Source organism: Lonchura striata, chromosome 4A, assembly GCF_050655825.1.
Source record: "Lonchura striata isolate lonStrDom1 chromosome 4A, ASM5065582v1, whole genome shotgun sequence".
NCBI lineage: Eukaryota > Metazoa > Chordata > Aves > Passeriformes > Estrildidae > Lonchura > Lonchura striata.
In genome coordinates, this window is record NC_140742.1 from 17,711,411 (window position 1) to 17,728,469 (window position 17,059).

Here is a 17,059-nt window from a genome sequence, read left to right on the forward strand (position 1 = left end):
TCACATTGTGATAGGAAGTGAGACAGGCTTTTTTTCCTCACAGCAGAGCCGAGTGCTGGTTTCTTTGAGTTCATGTATTCTTTGAGTTTGAGGGCTCGGCCCTCTTAAGTGTGGAGTGTTTGATAGCTGAAACGCTGAGCAGTGCTTGAAAGGAAACGGTGACAAGAACAAGGGCGAGAGAGACAGACGCTCTCAAAGGGAGGACAGTGAAATCCCAACTTAGATTAAAATTCCTAAAGCAACAAGGTCACGCTGGCAAAGCAAGTGAATGTGGGGTTTTAGCTTATTATAAATGTTACCAGAGAGTTGTCATCTAAGAACTCTGCATGAGACAGCACAGGTCTGGGAGGATGCTGTACTCACTCTCAGGCTCAGGCAGCTCCCAAAAATGTGTCTCTTGCCCAGGGGCCAGCAGTCACTGGGGAAACACCCCAAACCTGGAGCACACCTGGCGGGGTCACATTCCCAGCCAGTGCAAGGACTGAGGTCCTGGCTGTAAGTCCCAGGTGCTCCAGCTTTGAACTGAGTGCACAACAGATACTGAAATGGCTTTTTGGTGCTCAGCACAGGGAGGAGAGTTTGGGGAGCTGTAGCTTTGTGTGAGGATTTTATTGCTTACAGCACTAAGGAGAGCTCTAACCAAGAAAATGGTGGTTTTCCTGGCACACAAAGACATTGTCAGTAAAATTGAAGTGTCTCTTTGCTGTATATTTCCAACACAAAACTGCTGCCAGGAGCTCTCATCCGATTTGCTCAGGTTCACAAAACATCAAGGTGAATAATTGAGACAGGCTGCGTTTGCAAACTCTGGGGAATTTGCAGCAGCAGAACAGAGAAGGGGAGAGAAGACACTTGGAGCTTTGTACAGAGGGTCTGGTCTGTCTTTTCAGAGAGGTTACAGTGCACTTGTTGACTGACACAGCACAAGAAGAAATACAGGTGGGGTGAAGCCAGCACCCCCCAGCCTCACCCACAGACACACTCAGACCAGCAGGGATTTGTTCAGACCAGCCTCAAAACTTCCTAAGGGAAAAGCCTTGCTAAGATTCCCAGCTCTCAGCCCGGGGAAAACCCGTGGAGTCACAGAATCCAGAATGGCTTGGGTTGAGATCACCTTTTCCAGCCCTCAGCCATGGGCAGGGTCACCTTCCACGAGACCAGGCTGCTCCAAGCCCTGCCCAGGCTGGCCTGGGACACTTCCAGGGATGAAGTGTCCCATCCAGCTATTTTAAAAATGAAAGAACAAAAAGTTAAAAAACCCCTCTGCTTTGTGCAGAAAAGCTTTTTAAGGCTTTTCCTTCCTTTCCCAGAAACAAATTTGCAATCCCCAAGGCAGAGATGTGCCTTACCTTCCTCTTCAAACAGCATCCAGCATCCAACATCCACTGCCAAATTGCATCTGCCCAGGACTGGCCCTTTCATGATGTGCTGAAGGAAACTGCTGCCAACTCCTGATCCCACACTGACACTGGGCCCTTGGTGGGCTTTTGTGGAGGGGAGGGGTGGATTTATCACAGAATATCACAGAATAATCACAGAATATCACAGAATATCACAGAATAATCACAGAATATCACAGAATGTGCTGGGGTGGAAGGCAGCACATTCACACCTACTCCTGTGTTGACAGAGAACTTAAAAGATTCCTCTCTATCCAAAATAAGTCTTTGCACTGTCCTGTGGTCCCTGCCTTGCCCGGAGCTCCCAGGCAGTGCTGCCAGGTTTGTAGCTGCTGCTCAAGCCCAGCAGGGCTGTGTAACTCCACCCTGGGCTCGTGCAGCTCTTCCCCTACAAAATGCTGTAGATGCTCAGAGCAGCAATGTGCAGCTGCCACTGGGCTTTTCCTGGTGAGGAGCAGGGGAAGTTTAGCTTGGATATCAGGAAAAATTCCTTTTCCCAAAGAATTGTCCAGCACTGGCACAGGCTACCCAGGGCAGTGGTGCAGTCTCCATCCCTGGAGGGATTTAAAAGGTGTGTGGATGTGGCACTGGGGGCCAGGGGTTAGTGGTAGCCTTGGGGAATGGTTGGAGGTGATGATCTTTGAGGGCTTGTCCATGATAAATGGTTCTGTATCCAAGTGAAGCACAGGAAGTGCAGCTCAGGTCCCTTCTCTCCCCCTCCCTGGTCCCTCTGGGCTCACCTGGCCCGCAGTGCCCATCCTTCCTCTGTTTCAGCTCAAGCTGCTCAGACCTGGAGAGGCTCAGGTGGAAAGATGGGCATGAGGGAGCTTTCAGGGCAGGGAGCAGCCAGCCCTGCTTCTGCAAGGGGCTGAGGCAGCTCTGCCTGGAGCTGAGAGCAGCTGACACACAGGAGTTGTCCTGTGGGCTGGCAGGCAGAGACAAATGAACCAAAAATGAGCAGGAGTTTGTTTTTTTTTTTTTTTTTTTTCCCTTTTTATTTTTCTTTTTTTTTTTTTTAATGGTGGCAGTTATTCGAACTGCTTTTTTTTACTACCCAGGATTTCATTTCCAGCAGCATCAACCTGTGATACTTCACAGCAATGCTGCAGTTCACCTGTTCATGGGGTGTGATGGTGCTTGAGGAAAGAGGGGCATGACAGGCTGCACCTCTGATCTTCCCTATGGCTTGCAAAGAGCCCCTGTGTTAAACTGGCAGGGGACAATGATGTTCTGGGCAGGTTCAGACCATCTGCAGAGATTAATGTGCTCCTGGGCCACTGAGACAGTCATTCTAAATCCAGGGCTGCACATAATTCGAATACATTACCAAAATGGACTTCAGCTGCACCTCACTGTCAAAATGTGAGCACATTTTACCCGTGTCAGGGCACTGGAGCATGGCCAGAGAGCCAGCGTAGTAATTTTTTGGGCATGACGTTCAGCAATATTTTATTAAACTCCCTGTCCTACACTTCAATGCTGCCTGCCAGAGCTGCAGCCCAGCACCCCTCGCTCAATAAGCTGCTTGTTCCAGCCTCACCAAAATCTCCTCAGAAAATTAAAGTCCTGCATTGTCCTTTTCTCCCACCTTGTGCTGTTCTTAGCCTGAATCACCGTGGCTTTGGTTTAATCTCGTGTCAGACACTGTCCCTGCAAATGCTGAGCGGCTGAAATGTCACAAGTGTCAGCCTAGCACTGCTCTGCAGTGGTAACAATACCCAGCTACACCATTCCAGCTCAGCCTACTGCTGTCAGCTGTGTTCAGCACAAATTATTTCCCCTCCCCTTCTGCCTAATGCCAGAATTTCTGCAGAACGTACAAAACAGTGGCATTTTTTTCAACTTTAAAACTAGCAGAAAGCAGCACGAGATCTGTTTTGGGTCTCTGCAGCATCTCTGGCCTCTGCCCTGCTCTTGGAGGGAATATGTAGTGTGTTACTGGGTTGGCTCCACCATTATTAAAAATTGATTAAATTTTGCTCCCCAGGCCCTTCAGGTGTTATGAAGTCTGTAAGGTCAGTCTTTTCCATAACTCAGCATTCCTTTCCTGGGGACTGTATGGACCCTGTGTCTTATCTGTGCCACTGTAAAATGATGGTGTTAACTTCCCACCTCCACTTTGTTGGGATGAAAAACACTAGGGACCAGCAAGCCATCATGGTGATAATATAAATGCAAAAAAACCAGCAGCCTCAGAGTAAAATGTCTCTGGCTTCTGTAAGGATAATGCAGAGGCAAGATGTAAAATACAGCACACATAAAATGTGTCATTTCCTTATAAGAGCAGAATTAATGGAGGCTATAAAAAACGAATCAAAAACCACTATGGAAGACCTTTTTCCCAGGGAAGAATATGAGAATTCATTGGATTCAGACATGAGGAACAGTGGTTTGTGATAATAAAAGTGCTAGCAAAGAGCAAAATAGGAAATGTGTTTTCTTGCTTCTTGCATTGGTGAACTAATAAGCATAAGCTCTTAAGGACTCAGCTGGCCTCTAGCACACGGAATTCTCCTTGCTGGGTATTGCTCCCCTCTTCTTTCTCAGTGGTTGGCAGTTTTTCACTCCAGTTACATTTCACACCCATTTTTTTACGCCCACCCCCAGGGAGGGAGATGTAAAGAGAGACAGGTCGAAGACCACCCTGGGTCAGGTGTGGCTCCATGTGCTGGAAAAGTCTCTCTTCCAGCCCAAGCTTCCAAAGAAAGGCTCAGCAGTCTCTGTTGTTGGTCTCAAGGCAGTTTATTGCAAGTTATCTAAAAGATTTTCTCCTGGGGCTGCTGTGGTTTGCTCACAGCTCAGGCAGAGGCACACACACACCCTGACATCCTCTCTGACCCCAACTGCTTCTTCTCTCCCCGCCCAGGGCTGCTGCTGTCTGTTATATGGGACATTACGTGTTACATGGTTACAGTTTTTCCCAATGCCTATTACCTATATTAAATGGTGCTTTTCTGCTCTAAACCAATCTGGGAGTGCCAACATCACCAAGAACATGGAGGGAAGGAAGGAGAAAGAGGGAGGACAGGGCAGGCCCAAATCCCTCCATCTTAAAACTTCTGACCCCCATGTACAAAACAGAAACCCCCCTGTACAGCACTCAAAAATTCTTCCCTCTACTTTGTGACTACTTCTACTATAATATCTAAACTTTTGTGACTTCATGTTCTTCCTGCAAGGTTGGTAAATCATTCCATGGCTCAAACCCCAAATCACAGCTGTTTCCAGCTGCCTTCCAGGGTCTCAAATGCTTCTGACCAGGGCCCGGAACCTCCAAAAATGTCTGAGGGACATTTTGAGCTCCCACCGAGACACTGCTCTGCCTGCAGCTGGAGAAATCCCTCACACCTCCCCTCCTCAGCCTGGCTGCAGGAACCCCTGCCTGCAGCTGCTGATGGTCTCTGCCCTTCTCTCACAGGACCACGCGGACATCGAGTGGAAGTTTGCGCGGACGAAGCTCTGGATGAGTTACTTCGACGAAGGCGCCACTCTGCCCCCTCCTTTTAACATTGTCCCCAGTCCCAAGTCGGTCTGGTACCTTTGCAAGTGGATCCACAACCAGCTGTGCCCAGGAGATGACTCTGACAGTGAACAGAAGAGGCACGAAAACCTCAAAACATTCACAGTAAGGAGCTCACGGGTTTGTGCTTGGTTTCTGGAGGGTGTTGGGGCTATTCAGGGTCGTGAGAGATCAGCAGAGGGTCGGGATCATAACTTGCTGTCTAGGTTTGGAAAGACAGGTATCTGCTAAGGAAGGCAGGAGCCTCCCCTGCAATAAAAAATGTAAATCCCCTCCCTCCAAATTATTATGATTTTGAAACTAAGAAGCTCTCAGGCAAAGATATGGGAGTAGGAATAACAGTTCTTTACTAGGAAAATTAAAAATACAAATGCAATAGTACAAACAAACAAACAAAAACCACTGCCAGAGTCAGAGCAGCCCTGTCCCCCTGTGTGTCAGGGAGGTGGCTCAGCCCCATCCCAGGGTGGCTCAGCCCTCCTGCAGTGCCAGCTGTGCTTCTGCTGGAGCAGGATCCTGCACAAGGGGGGAGTTTTCCTCTGGAGCTCCAGGGCTGGGGGAGATGGGCCTGGGCTCCTCTGGGAATGCAGTGGGGAGAAAGCTGCTCCTCTGGGAATGCAGGGGAAAGAAAGCTGCTCCTCTGGGAATGCAGGGGGAAGGAAGCTGCTCCCCTGGAAATGCAGTGGGGAAGAAAGCTGCTCCCCTGGGAATGCAGAGGGAAGGAAGCTGCTCCCCTGGGAATGCAGAGGGAAGAAAGCTGCTCCTCTGGGAATGCAGGGGGCAAAGGCTGCTGTGCTGTTCCCAGGTCAGGTTGGATCCAGGTAGGAATGTTTGGCTCCTCCCCTGGGCAGAGCAGCTCCCCATGGATGATGGAATTTCTCAGCCATGCAGGGACACTCAGTGGCCATGGACAGGAGATAATTAATAATTAATGGCCCATGAACAGCAGAGATCTCCTGGAGGGAGGATTGGCTGTGGGAGAGATAAAGAAAACTGCCAAAAAGAACAGCAGGAGCTGCCCCAGCTCTGACAGATGGGAATTGAACACACACCCCCAGCTAAACCTGAACCACTTGCTCAGAGCCAATGGGAGCTCTAAAGACAGGACCAAACTGGTGACACCCCTGTGCCTTTCTTTCCCCAGGAACGTCACGCTGACAACCTGATTCAGAATCAACATTACCAGGTAAACTTTTGGGCACGTAAAGTTTGTTCTTTCTTTCTCCTCCTCATTTTCCAATACTTCAATCCTTGCTTGCTTCCAGAATATATTTTGATAAATGTAGGTCCTCTAAGAGGATTTAGCTTATCATGGATTAAAGCATTTCCTCGTTGGAGGTGGATGGTCAGTAAATCTGTCCTTGCCTTTCAACCCCTCTGGAATAGTAGAAAACTTTCAAGTATCAGTGTGGCTGCTGAAGTCAAGGCCACACCCCCATTGCCATCAGACTGTCAGGACATTCTGATTAAAACTATTTCTGCAGCATTTTTAAACTCCTGAATTGTTCCTCTCTTGTTCTATTTTGTAAAGCACCCCTGACTCAGACTATGGTTGGGTACATTCTTTTGTTTGGGACAGCTCAGGAAGGAGGAATGATTCCTTTATTGAATCTTGCTGGTTTGTTTATTCTCAGCTTGCCTGTGATCAAGTACTCATTAAACTCAACCTACAAAAGGGTGAAACTTCATTAAAAACACCATCTTCAGCCCTTGAATTCAGTGGCATGCTGGAAGGAAAAAAATTCTCCAAAATGTTAGGTGATACGTTAGGCTCCACTGCCAAAAGCCATTAGTAATTTGTCTTACTTAAGACATCTCCTGCTTGCTGAAGGGCACTTTTATCAGAAGTTGGTGGTTAACATAATTAGTCACCTTTGACAAGTGCCATATGGTGCTTTCTGACTTCACAGCACAGCTTACGGCTGCGACATTGGGATCTCTCAAAAACCTCCCAGCAAAGCCTCGCTGCAGACACCATCCTCAGTTTGGTGTTGCTCAGTCTTGTTTGTGAAGTGGGGGAGATGCAGGGCAGGTTTAGAGTAGCCTCTTCCCTGCACACAACAGGCACAAACAGCCTGGCTGTGTTTGGCTGGCACAGATAAATGTGCAAAGTCAAAGCACCAGTTTGTTTCCGTGAAGCCATCAGGAGGGACACGAGCAGAGCAAAATGGAGCTCATCCAACCAAAAACAGGGAGTGTAGCAGACAGGTGACACAGAGGAGTGAGACTCCCTGGAGAAGTCTGAAAGTGTGATTTGGGCCTTCCAGTGCTGCCCACAGATGGTGCAGCTGTCCTTAGAGGGGTTTCTGCCCTTAGGGAACACTCGGGCAGCTGCAGATGTGGTTTGAGGTGAATGTCCATTGACCCATGGGGTCCTGGCTGTTCTTCACATTATTTATTGCTAACATGGCCTCCTTGGCTTCAAATACCTGATAAACCACCTTCAAATGCCAAATTTAGCCCATCATGATGTTCACTGTGTGCATATGAGATTGGTAATTGTAAAACCTTTCAGCAGTTGAGATTAAAGAGCACATCTAAGAGCTGCTTGGAGAGAACACTCCAAGAATTTTTTTTCTCCATGACTTGCACATCTACAAACCCCAGTACAAAACAACTGCTTTGCCTTTAGTTAAAAACTGAGCATCCATAAGATGGAAGCTGTATCACCCCTTCCCAAGGTTTGCTCTGCTTAAAGGGAAGCATTTTGTTTCTAGTGGTGACTGGTTTGTAGCCAGCAGAGTCAGGACAGCTGCTGTTGGCAAAACCTCAGGGAAACGCAGCAAGAACAGAGTTTGGGCTGAGTTAGCAATTGATTCACTTGGATTGTTTCCTATTCCAGGAAGTGATAAGAAATCTTGTGAAAAGATACGTTGCTGCAATGATAAGAACTTCCAAAACCAACGAAGGTTTAACTGAAGAAAATTTCAAGGTAATTTATTATTCCTCAATAATAATTTGTTTTATTATTTCAAACAGCCACTTGCAGAGCTTGCACTAACTTGTTAAGGTGATTTGTGATGTGTGGAAATAGGATTGTGACTGGAGCTGGGCATATATCTGATGGGCCTGTGGGGTTTTGTGGGCAGAGTCAGTTATTATTGGGTGTCTTCCTGTATGACCACTTCCCATATTTTAATATACAATGTGCTATGCAGACAAAAGCATTGGGAAAGTAAGAATGAAATATGTGATTTGAGACAACATCACATTCCCAATCTTAATGCAGACAGAGCCAAAGAATGGGTTAGGGTTGATGGATCCTAAGAACACTCACCCACAAGTGTTATGTTGGGCCTATCAGCTAGACAGGATTCCTGCCATATTTCAGCAGTATTCCCTCTTCTGTAACTCTTTTATCTGACTTTTTGGGGTTTGCAGGGGGTGGGCAGAGGGGGCTGATCAACAGGACCAGTCCCCATCCTTTGGAGACAAAAGCCTTGTCCCCAATTCTCAGCACTACCACCACATTTTTGTGTGACACTGGACAGGAATGTGATGTTCTTGTGTGATTTGGTACCAGCCACTGGCACAACTGAGCTCTCCCGAGGGAATGTGGTCATTCCTTCATGTCAGATGAGGCTGCTGGGAGTAACTCCTGTCTCTCCTTGCCCCAGGAATTAAAACAGGACATCTCGAGTTTTCGCTATGAAGTTCTTGACCTCTTAGGCAACAGGAAGCCCCAGAGGAGAAGTTACTCTACCAGCAGCACAGAGGTGTCCCAAAAGGAGGAAACAAATGAGGATGGTGCTGGAGAAAAGCCCAGAGCCAAGAGCGTGTCTTTCAATGTAGCCAACAAGAAAAAGGACTTCAACGTGTCTGCTCTGATTAAAACCATGTCTGGGATGAACATGGTGGAGGAGAAGCCAAAAAGCAACGGGATCAGCAAGCGCTCCTTTGTGCGAAACGGGAACAGAGTGCAGAGACTCTCCAGCTCCAAGAAGGAATCCTTCAAGAGGCTGGGCCTGCTCTTCTCCAAGATGAACGGCCACGTCCCCGAGCCCAGCTCAGAGCCCATGTACACCATTTCAGACGGCATCATTCAGCCCCACTACATGTGGAAAGACATTAAATATTCTCCCATGGACAGAGAGAGAGAAGAGAATTGTTCCAAAAGTGAAATTAACCTCAATGAGGTGGCCTACAGTGGGAACACGAGACTTACAGGACAGAGCAAGGAGTGCCCTGTGGTTTGCACCAGTTCCCTTCACTGTGCTTCCAGTATTTGTTCCTCTAACTCCAAACTTATAGACTCGTCAGAGGATGTGTTTGATTCATGGGGAGAGGCCTGTGACTTGTTTATAAACCAGTGGAAAGACGGGCAGGAGGATCATGTTACCACTCGGCTCTGAGCAAAGCTCTCTTGACTCTCACTGGAAAACTCAGCCAAGTATTGGTAATTGTTTGCTCTCATCTGGTTCAGCATCACTGTTTCCTTTCTGTCACAGGTGAAAAAAGAAAGTGTAAACCTAATTATGTTATAGCCTATTTTATAGCCATCTGCACCTTTTTAAGTTTACGTTTTTTACACTCACTAATACTAAACCAATGGTTTCACCATTTATAAGGTTGCCATAAACCACAGGAATCCCCTTGGATGCAGTCTTAGTCTCCAAACCCCACAGACTTCAGGCATGCAGGTGGCTGAGGAAAGGATTTCTCCAGTGCTGCTATCATCATCCCACCCCAGCTGGGTTTCAGTGCTGCTGTCCAACACCACTGGCTCTGCATCCTCAGTGTTTCTCATCAACACAAACAGCTCTTCAGCAGGAGGCTGAGAATCACACTGAAAGTATTTTTCAAAGTGGTTTTGACCTATAACTGGGGGGCTTTTTCTTTACTTTAAGCAATATGACTTCTGATTCTTTTGGTTGTGCTTGTTTTTTTCAGGCCACTATATTAATATTGTAAATTATTTCTGAATATGAGACCCCTTTGATCAACCACCTGGAACATGTTTTTGTTGCTAACATATTTTCTTATTTACCTAATTTCCCTTTTGGGGAGCAGAAGGACCTTCCAATTAGGCTGACAGTGGGAGCCTGCACCTGGCCTTGCCTCCAAACTCCTGTGTAGATGAACTGAAAAGAAAACAACCCAAAACAAGCCTGGCTGCTTGAAATACAAACCTCAGAGTAGTTTCTAATAGGCTGAACCAAAACCCAGCCCTTCTTTTGCAATTCCTAATTTTACTTCCAGTGTTGCATTCACTTTTTGCTGCCTCTCTGATGGGTGTCAGGGGGAAATCCATCTCCTGAGGGAGGGCATCTTCCCTGGGCCCCTGAGCTGCAGGTCTGAAAAGCAGCCTGAGCAAGAGCAGAAGTGGAACAGCTCTGCAGGTCCTTCTCTGAGGTGCAACAAAAAGGAGTGTGGCAGGAGGTGATATTTTTTATTATCTTTTATTTGCCCAGCTGTGGGAGTGTCTGGAGAGGGCTTAGCACTGCTGCTGTCCCAAGGAGCAGCAGAGTGGGGAGAAAGCCCCGTCAAGGGCAAGGAGGTTGAATTCTTAACAGGGATTTTTAGGGGGTTTTATTTTAATTTTTTAACAATGGGATACTTGAACTTTCTTCTGCAGTGTTGCTCAGAAACACAGATGATGGGCACTCAGCACCACCTCAGAGCTGTTCCTTGGAGGAGCAGGTCCTGCCCAGGAGCTCGGCAATGGCTTCGTTCCTGCCCTCATTCCTGCCCTCCTGCAGGGCTCTGCTCCCAGCAGGGTTTGGAGCTCCACATTTCCCCAGGGTGGCAGCCAGCAGTCACCTCACCTGGGAACTGGGTTGTGAATTGAGAATCAGAATGCTGGAGAATCTACACCAGCCACTGGAGCGGGTCAGGCTCCAGCAGCGAGGGGCACGAGCGGCTCTGCTGGCAGCACGGAGGGTCAGAGGGGTGGGAGATGCAGGAACACCTGCAGCTGGATACTCTGCCCAAGTTTGAAACCTCCTCTTGTGAGGGAAAACTCCCCTTGTGGGGCTTTTCCTTTGGGCACTTGTGCAGCTTCACCCAGCAAATGGAGCACAGAGAGAAATGCGAGTGCTGCAGCAGCTGCTGGGGCAGAGCTGGGGTGCAACACCCTGAACCCATGGGGGTGCTCAGGGCAGACCTCTGAGGCTCCAGGGCAGCCCTGGTGTTGAGATGAATCAGCAGCAAGGAGCAGACTCCAAGCCATTTCTGTATTCCTTGCTTATAATGACAGCAGTCTTGTTATCAGCAGGCAGTGTAAAACCCCAAATATTTAAGTGTCTGGATGTGTTTGTTAAGGCAGAGTGAAAGGCATTTTTGTATCAACAGATTTTGGGCTTTCACACTAATTGCAGGGTTAGAGTTGTCTTTGAAAACTGCATTTCCTCTTCCCTCATGGAAGGCTGAGCAAACTGACATTGGTGGTACACAAGGAGACTTGCAAAGCCCGAGGGGGGAGCAGCTTGTTGATCATTCCTTGAGGAAATCAGGCTCCCCTGGCTGGAGGAGCAAATCCATCAACAGGGGAGAGCCACAGGCAGAACCCATCAAGGCAAGGCTCACAATAAAAGCCCCCCAGGTCAAGAAACCACACTGAGCACATTTGTGCAAAGATAAACATTAACAGGAGCTGCTGCAGGGGGGTGAATTCGAGCCCTTTGATGCCTCACCTGGCCCACACCGCAGTCTGTGAACTCTGCTTGACGTGGGGCCCGCGAATCTTTGTGGCATTTCCTGGGCAAGGAGGAAGAATGAAACCAATTCAAGTACAGTTATGCAGATTACATCAACTGGGCTTGAAATTGGGCCAGAAACTGGGTTTATATCCTTGGACAGCAGAAAGGCTTTGAAGTGTTCAGTGAGAACAAGCACACAGCCGCTGGTGACGCTCACATGGTGTCACTCGAATGCATTACCAGGTACAAACAGCACAAAGAGACGGAATTAACTCAGCAGTGCTGCCCCCAAAAATGCAAAAATCCCTCCCCTGCAGACTGTGTGAGTCACGTTCCCCTGCTGGTCCCGAAAGGGCAGGGCTGGGAGCTGCCACATGGCAGTGGACAAGAGATCTGCAAGCCCCCAGAGCTGGGCTGAAGGGGAGATGCTCATGTGGCTGGGGCTCCCCTGGGCTTTGTTTCATGACAGATCCTTCCTTGCTCCCAGCTGTGAGTCTGAGCTGACTCTGGAATTCAACACAAATATTTGATTTGGCTGTGATTAATACACGTGTCCAGGAGTTTGAAAAACTCAAATTGGTCCCCCCCAAAAGGCAAAATTCTCTTTGATTGCATCTATGCATCCCTGTTGATAGCAATAGACTTTGGAGCAGCTGGTGAGTTATTATGATGCTAAAATAGGAGCTTCAGGGGAGCAAAATTGAAGTACCTTCCGAAAAATACATTTGATAAAAAAAACCAACCCAGGTTTTGCTTAATTCACTTGCAGCACAATATTTCTGAATGCACCAATATTTTTCTGCTTTCAATTGCTCAAAAATGAAAGTGTGTTTTAGTGAAAGTTCTTCTTTCCTTCAGAGAAAATGGTGAATGACCCCTGTGCTGTCTCTGCAAGGGCCAGGGTAGGAGCTGATGGAAACCTTGGCTTTCCCCTGTGAGGAGTTAAACTTTTCCTTGGCTCAGCTGGGTCACACCTGGCCTGTATTCTGTGGGCTTCAAGAAGGATCCTTGTATATATGCAAGGAGTTTGGAGTTAGGAATAACACATTTTTCAACCATTTTTCCTTCCTTAGATTTCTTGCTCTTGAAGTTGCATTTTTTCTTGGCTCCCATCCCAGTGTCGTTTTCACCTGGCTTTTTAAAGCAGCACACCTGCAAATGGTCAGGAATTATGGAATGGTTTGGGTTGGAAGGGACCTTAAAGTTCTTGTTCCAGCCCCCCCTGCCATGGGCAGGGACACCTTCCACTAGGCCATCTTGCTCCAAGCCCTGTCCCTGGACACTTCCAGGGATGGGGCATCATCACCAAGTAAAAAGTTAACAAACGACACCCAGGGTTAAGAATTTAATAGAGCTGGGAGGTGTTTGTACTCAGGTCAGGGATTACCTAAATTGCTTCAGAAACAAGAAATTAACTGAATTATCTGTGCAGGTTATTTAGATAACTGCATTTGTACATGGCTCACTTGCTGGTAAATATGTAAATACCCCCGTGTTTGTAGCTGTGTCCCCTCAGAGGAAGCACGGGCAGGTTCAGAGCCAGGAGGGAGCTCAGCTCCACTCCCTGCTCTGCCTCTGCCTCCCCCGTGACCTTGGGCAAGTCACTCAGCCTCTCGAATGCCTCAGTTTCCCCATCTGTAAAATAGGGATAATAATACTTACCTACCTCGCAGGGGGGGTTAGTTCATTATTTATAAGCACTTTCCAATTTAAAGGCGCTATATACAGTACGTAGTTAATATTGGTAGCAGTAGGATGTACTTTTATTTTCTTACAACTAATTCAGGTTAGGATTTAACTGTTATGTCTGTTATGATAATTTTCCATGTAGGAAACTCGCATGGTTTCCCCATGAAGGGAATTTAGGGGACTTCTGCAGTAGACAGAGAGCAGGAGCAGCATACCCTGGAAGCCTAAATTCTGACACCTTTGCTTTTGTGATTTATGCCTCACCCGAAATGTCACCTTCTTGTATTTGTGTTCCACCCCTTTCCCCACAGCCCATGTAACATGATTTTTAGCAGAAACAGTCACTGTAAATATTAAGAGTATTTAAATAAATATATTAATGTATGAATATAAACCCTTACCTTTGAAAGAGGTTAAAATTGGTTGGTACAACAGGATTCTAAGCACGGAGGGGCTCCACAGGCATCTCAGCACTGCTGCACACCCGGGGTAGGGCTACAGGAAAATTTCACATCAGCACCTCTGTGATAATGACTTTTCACCCCATCACTGGCAGGGAGAGCTCACCTGGCTGTCACAGGAGGACAGAGGGAGGCTGTGACTGGAGCAGGGTGGCCCTGCTGCTGTTCTGCCCCAGGAGAGGGGACAGCAGCTCTGGACACCCACCCGGGCACCAGAGTGGCCAACACTGTGGCTGCTGGAGGAGCCTGGACAGCTGGACACTGTTCCCTGCATCCCTGGGAGGGGCTCCTCGCCCAGATTTCCCTGTACAATCTGTTTTCTTTAGTGTACACTCTGAGCAAGAGGAGCTCTAAGAGGGGACTGGCAGGGCAAGGGCACTCTGAGCTCCCTGCCAGGACAGGAGCACGTGCAGGTCCCTGCTCTGGGGACCTGGACGTTGTTGGCAGGGATATCTGGACAGTTAGCAGTGTGAGCAAGGATCTAAATCACCTCTGGGGTTTCTAGCAGCTGCAAAACACCACTCACTGCTCTCACGCCATGATGTATTTAATATTGTCACACTTCCCTTCCCAGCTTCACTTTGGGTTGCTGCTTTCCTTTCCAAAGGACCAAAATCCCAAAGAAAAGCGTATTTCAGTGAACCAGGAGGAGGTTCAGTGGTGGTTGAATTCCTGGCTGGGCTCTCCTTTAACCAGGCAGCTCCTCCTGCAGTGCCCAGCCCTGTCCCACAGCCAGAGAAAGCTCTGTGCAGCCTCCGAGGATTCCCAAAGGATCAGGACCCCCTCCCACCTCTGCTGCAGTTCCACACACAGAACTGCAAAAAAAATATCAAACCCACCCCAGGCACCAGGGCTGCCTCGAGTCAGTGAGAGCTGTGCTTTAGCTGAGAGCTCCTGGGGGTGTTTTTGAGGGGGTGCACTGCAGGGACCACCAGAGCACCTCCAGCCCCAGCTGGGAGAGGGGCCAGGGCTGCTCACACCTTCCCAGGGTGCTGGGAGCACCAGGCACCCAAATCCATGTCATGGGAAATTAATTGGGATCAGTGCAACTGTGGTGGAGAAGCATCTAAAATAAACTGTCCCCCAACAGAATCTGCAGTTTTCAGTGAATGTGTGATGTGAACAGCTATAAAGTCACTTCCTCACTGGATTTTTTGGAGGAGATAGAGAATCAGCTTATTTCCTAAACATATATAATTTGATTACATTTCATTTTCAGACTTCTTCCTCCATTTCAGGCCCTTTTTACAAAAGAGTAATTTCTATAATATTCATGTAACTGCCTCCACCCAGACCAACAACTGCTCTTGGCAATTCATGACCAAGAACCATTGTTCTAAAAAGAAAACATGTTTTATCTAAAGAAGTACACTTAAAAAGCAAAAGTGTTTGATCCTCATCTTCCAAACCTTTGATAGCATTTTGTGCTTCAGGGAAACACTTTGACCTGCTCTGTTTTGTTGGTTTTTATTTAAGGTGTGCAAAGCAAAATGAAACCCCCAAGCAGAACAGAACAGAGCTCAAACCACCCACAATTTTAGATCTAGTTCCTTCCATACACAATCGTGCTTTGGGTTGGAACAGACCCCTGGAGATCCAATCCAACCCTCTGCCAAGGGGGTCTCCTGACAGCTCCTTCTCCACCAAAACCACCCACGAGGGACACCAGCGCAGCCTGGCCCCATCCCTGCTCAGCACGGCCCATTTTGGGGGATTTTTTCTCTTTTCCCATCCCATTGGAAGCATTCCCACATCAGCAGCAGCCCCTGAGGCAGCAGGGATGCTGTGCCCAGGGCTCAGAGTGCCCCGTGCAGGAGCTGACAGAACACTGTGATACCTTTAGCCAACAGAGCGAGAGGCCTTTTGACTATAAATAGTTGTTTTTCAGCAAGGGGGCACTTTTGGGTCTTAGCTATTTTTCTGGCTATTGTACAGTTATTTAAAAATTACTGAAGGTGTTTATAAGGCAGGTCTGGGACCTACAGGGCTAAGGATTTTGAGAAGCAAAAGACAGTAGCAGATGCTTGAGTATTCTATTTTCTATATGGGAGCCCTGGAGACCTGGGCTGACTCTGAAGTTTTTTTAGCAATCAAGTTTTATTGTCAAATTAAATCTTCATTAATAAAAAAAGCAACCACAGAAACAGCCTTCACACCCAAGCATATTTTAAAATGCCATTTGTTTTCATGGAATTAAAAAAAAAAAAAAAAAAAGTGAGGCTTTTTTCCGTCCTCCCACCCCCTTCTTCTTTATTTTAGTTTTTCTCAAAAACTCAAAGGCCTTTTCCAGGCAAAAAAGCTTTTACATGTTGCAAGAATTTTGTGTATGCAAAGACAGAATGGGGACCTCAGAATCTGCCAGTTGAGTGGTAATAGCCACCCCTGGAGAAAAGGGCAAGAGCAAAAAGCAAAAACAGATGCTTAGTTTTATGTACTTTTCTACTTGCATCTCTTCCACCCGTAGTGCAACTCCATGTCAGACCCTCGTATAACCTGTACAAAATGAAACAATGTACATAACAAATAAAATTATTTATTTTATGTGTATTTTTAGCTTAACTGTAAACTGAAAAAAAAAAAACAAATAAAAAGCATTTAATTTTTTTCCCAAAAATGTAAGCCTATTGAAAAATCAAGGTGTTTCTACCTTTTCAGATGTAACATTTCCAGCTGCCTATTGATAATAAACATTTATGAACAGCAACAGATCTGACATTTTAGAGTTTTTTAAAAAACAAGTTCAGCACAGACTTCTCAAGGGCTGTCAGTTGTCAGAGGAGCACTTAAGGGCTCTGATTCTAGGGAGACTTTCTTGGTGTTTCAATAAAAAAAAGACACCTCAGATTTCTGCTTACTTCCAGTGAAGCTGGCCACCCAAATTTGAGCAAGAGCTGAACACCTGGCTGGGAAAAAAAAAAAACACAAAACCAAACAACAAAACAACCCCAAAATATTCATTATATCTTGGCTACAACAGAAAATAGCAACCCACTAGAAGTGTTGGTAAATAAAATTCACCACATGAATACAATTAATCCTTCACAGAAAAGCCTAAGTAAGTGTAATTTCATTTTAATTTACTCCCCAAAGATATTCTCCACCAGCACAACTGCAGTGGCCACAGAATTAGCAATATAGCTAATAGTGTAAGGGAGTCATTAAGCAACAATTTATAACTGTATCAACATAATTTGCTTATGGAGAGCTGTCCTCCAGCAAATCTCATTAAAGTCCTGGAGACAGATTTCAGAAGGTTTCCATCTCTGACCAGAGGCTTTTGGTCAAGCTTCCAGTAAAACAAGAGTTTCCACAGTTAAAGCACAGCAATATCCCTCCCCTTGGAATGCAGAA

At 46.9% G+C, this 17,059-nt stretch overlaps 1 protein-coding gene across 2 annotated transcripts in view; it reads left to right on the forward strand.

Moving 5' to 3' along the window:
* The window catches only part of TRPC5 (transient receptor potential cation channel subfamily C member 5), a 104,817-nt gene extending 88,405 nt beyond the window's left edge, over nt 1-16,412 (forward strand). For both annotated transcript variants that reach the window (XM_021525254.3, XM_085570526.1), the window contains exons 8-11: nt 4,819-5,025; nt 6,065-6,106; nt 7,763-7,852; nt 8,538-16,412. In XM_021525254.3, coding sequence (XP_021380929.1) covers nt 4,819-5,025; nt 6,065-6,106; nt 7,763-7,852; nt 8,538-9,272 — 1,074 coding nt within the window. In that variant the 3' untranslated portion in view covers nt 9,273-16,412. The remainder of the gene's footprint in view (nt 1-4,818; nt 5,026-6,064; nt 6,107-7,762; nt 7,853-8,537) is intronic.
* The last annotated feature ends 647 nt before the right edge of the window (nt 16,413-17,059 follow it).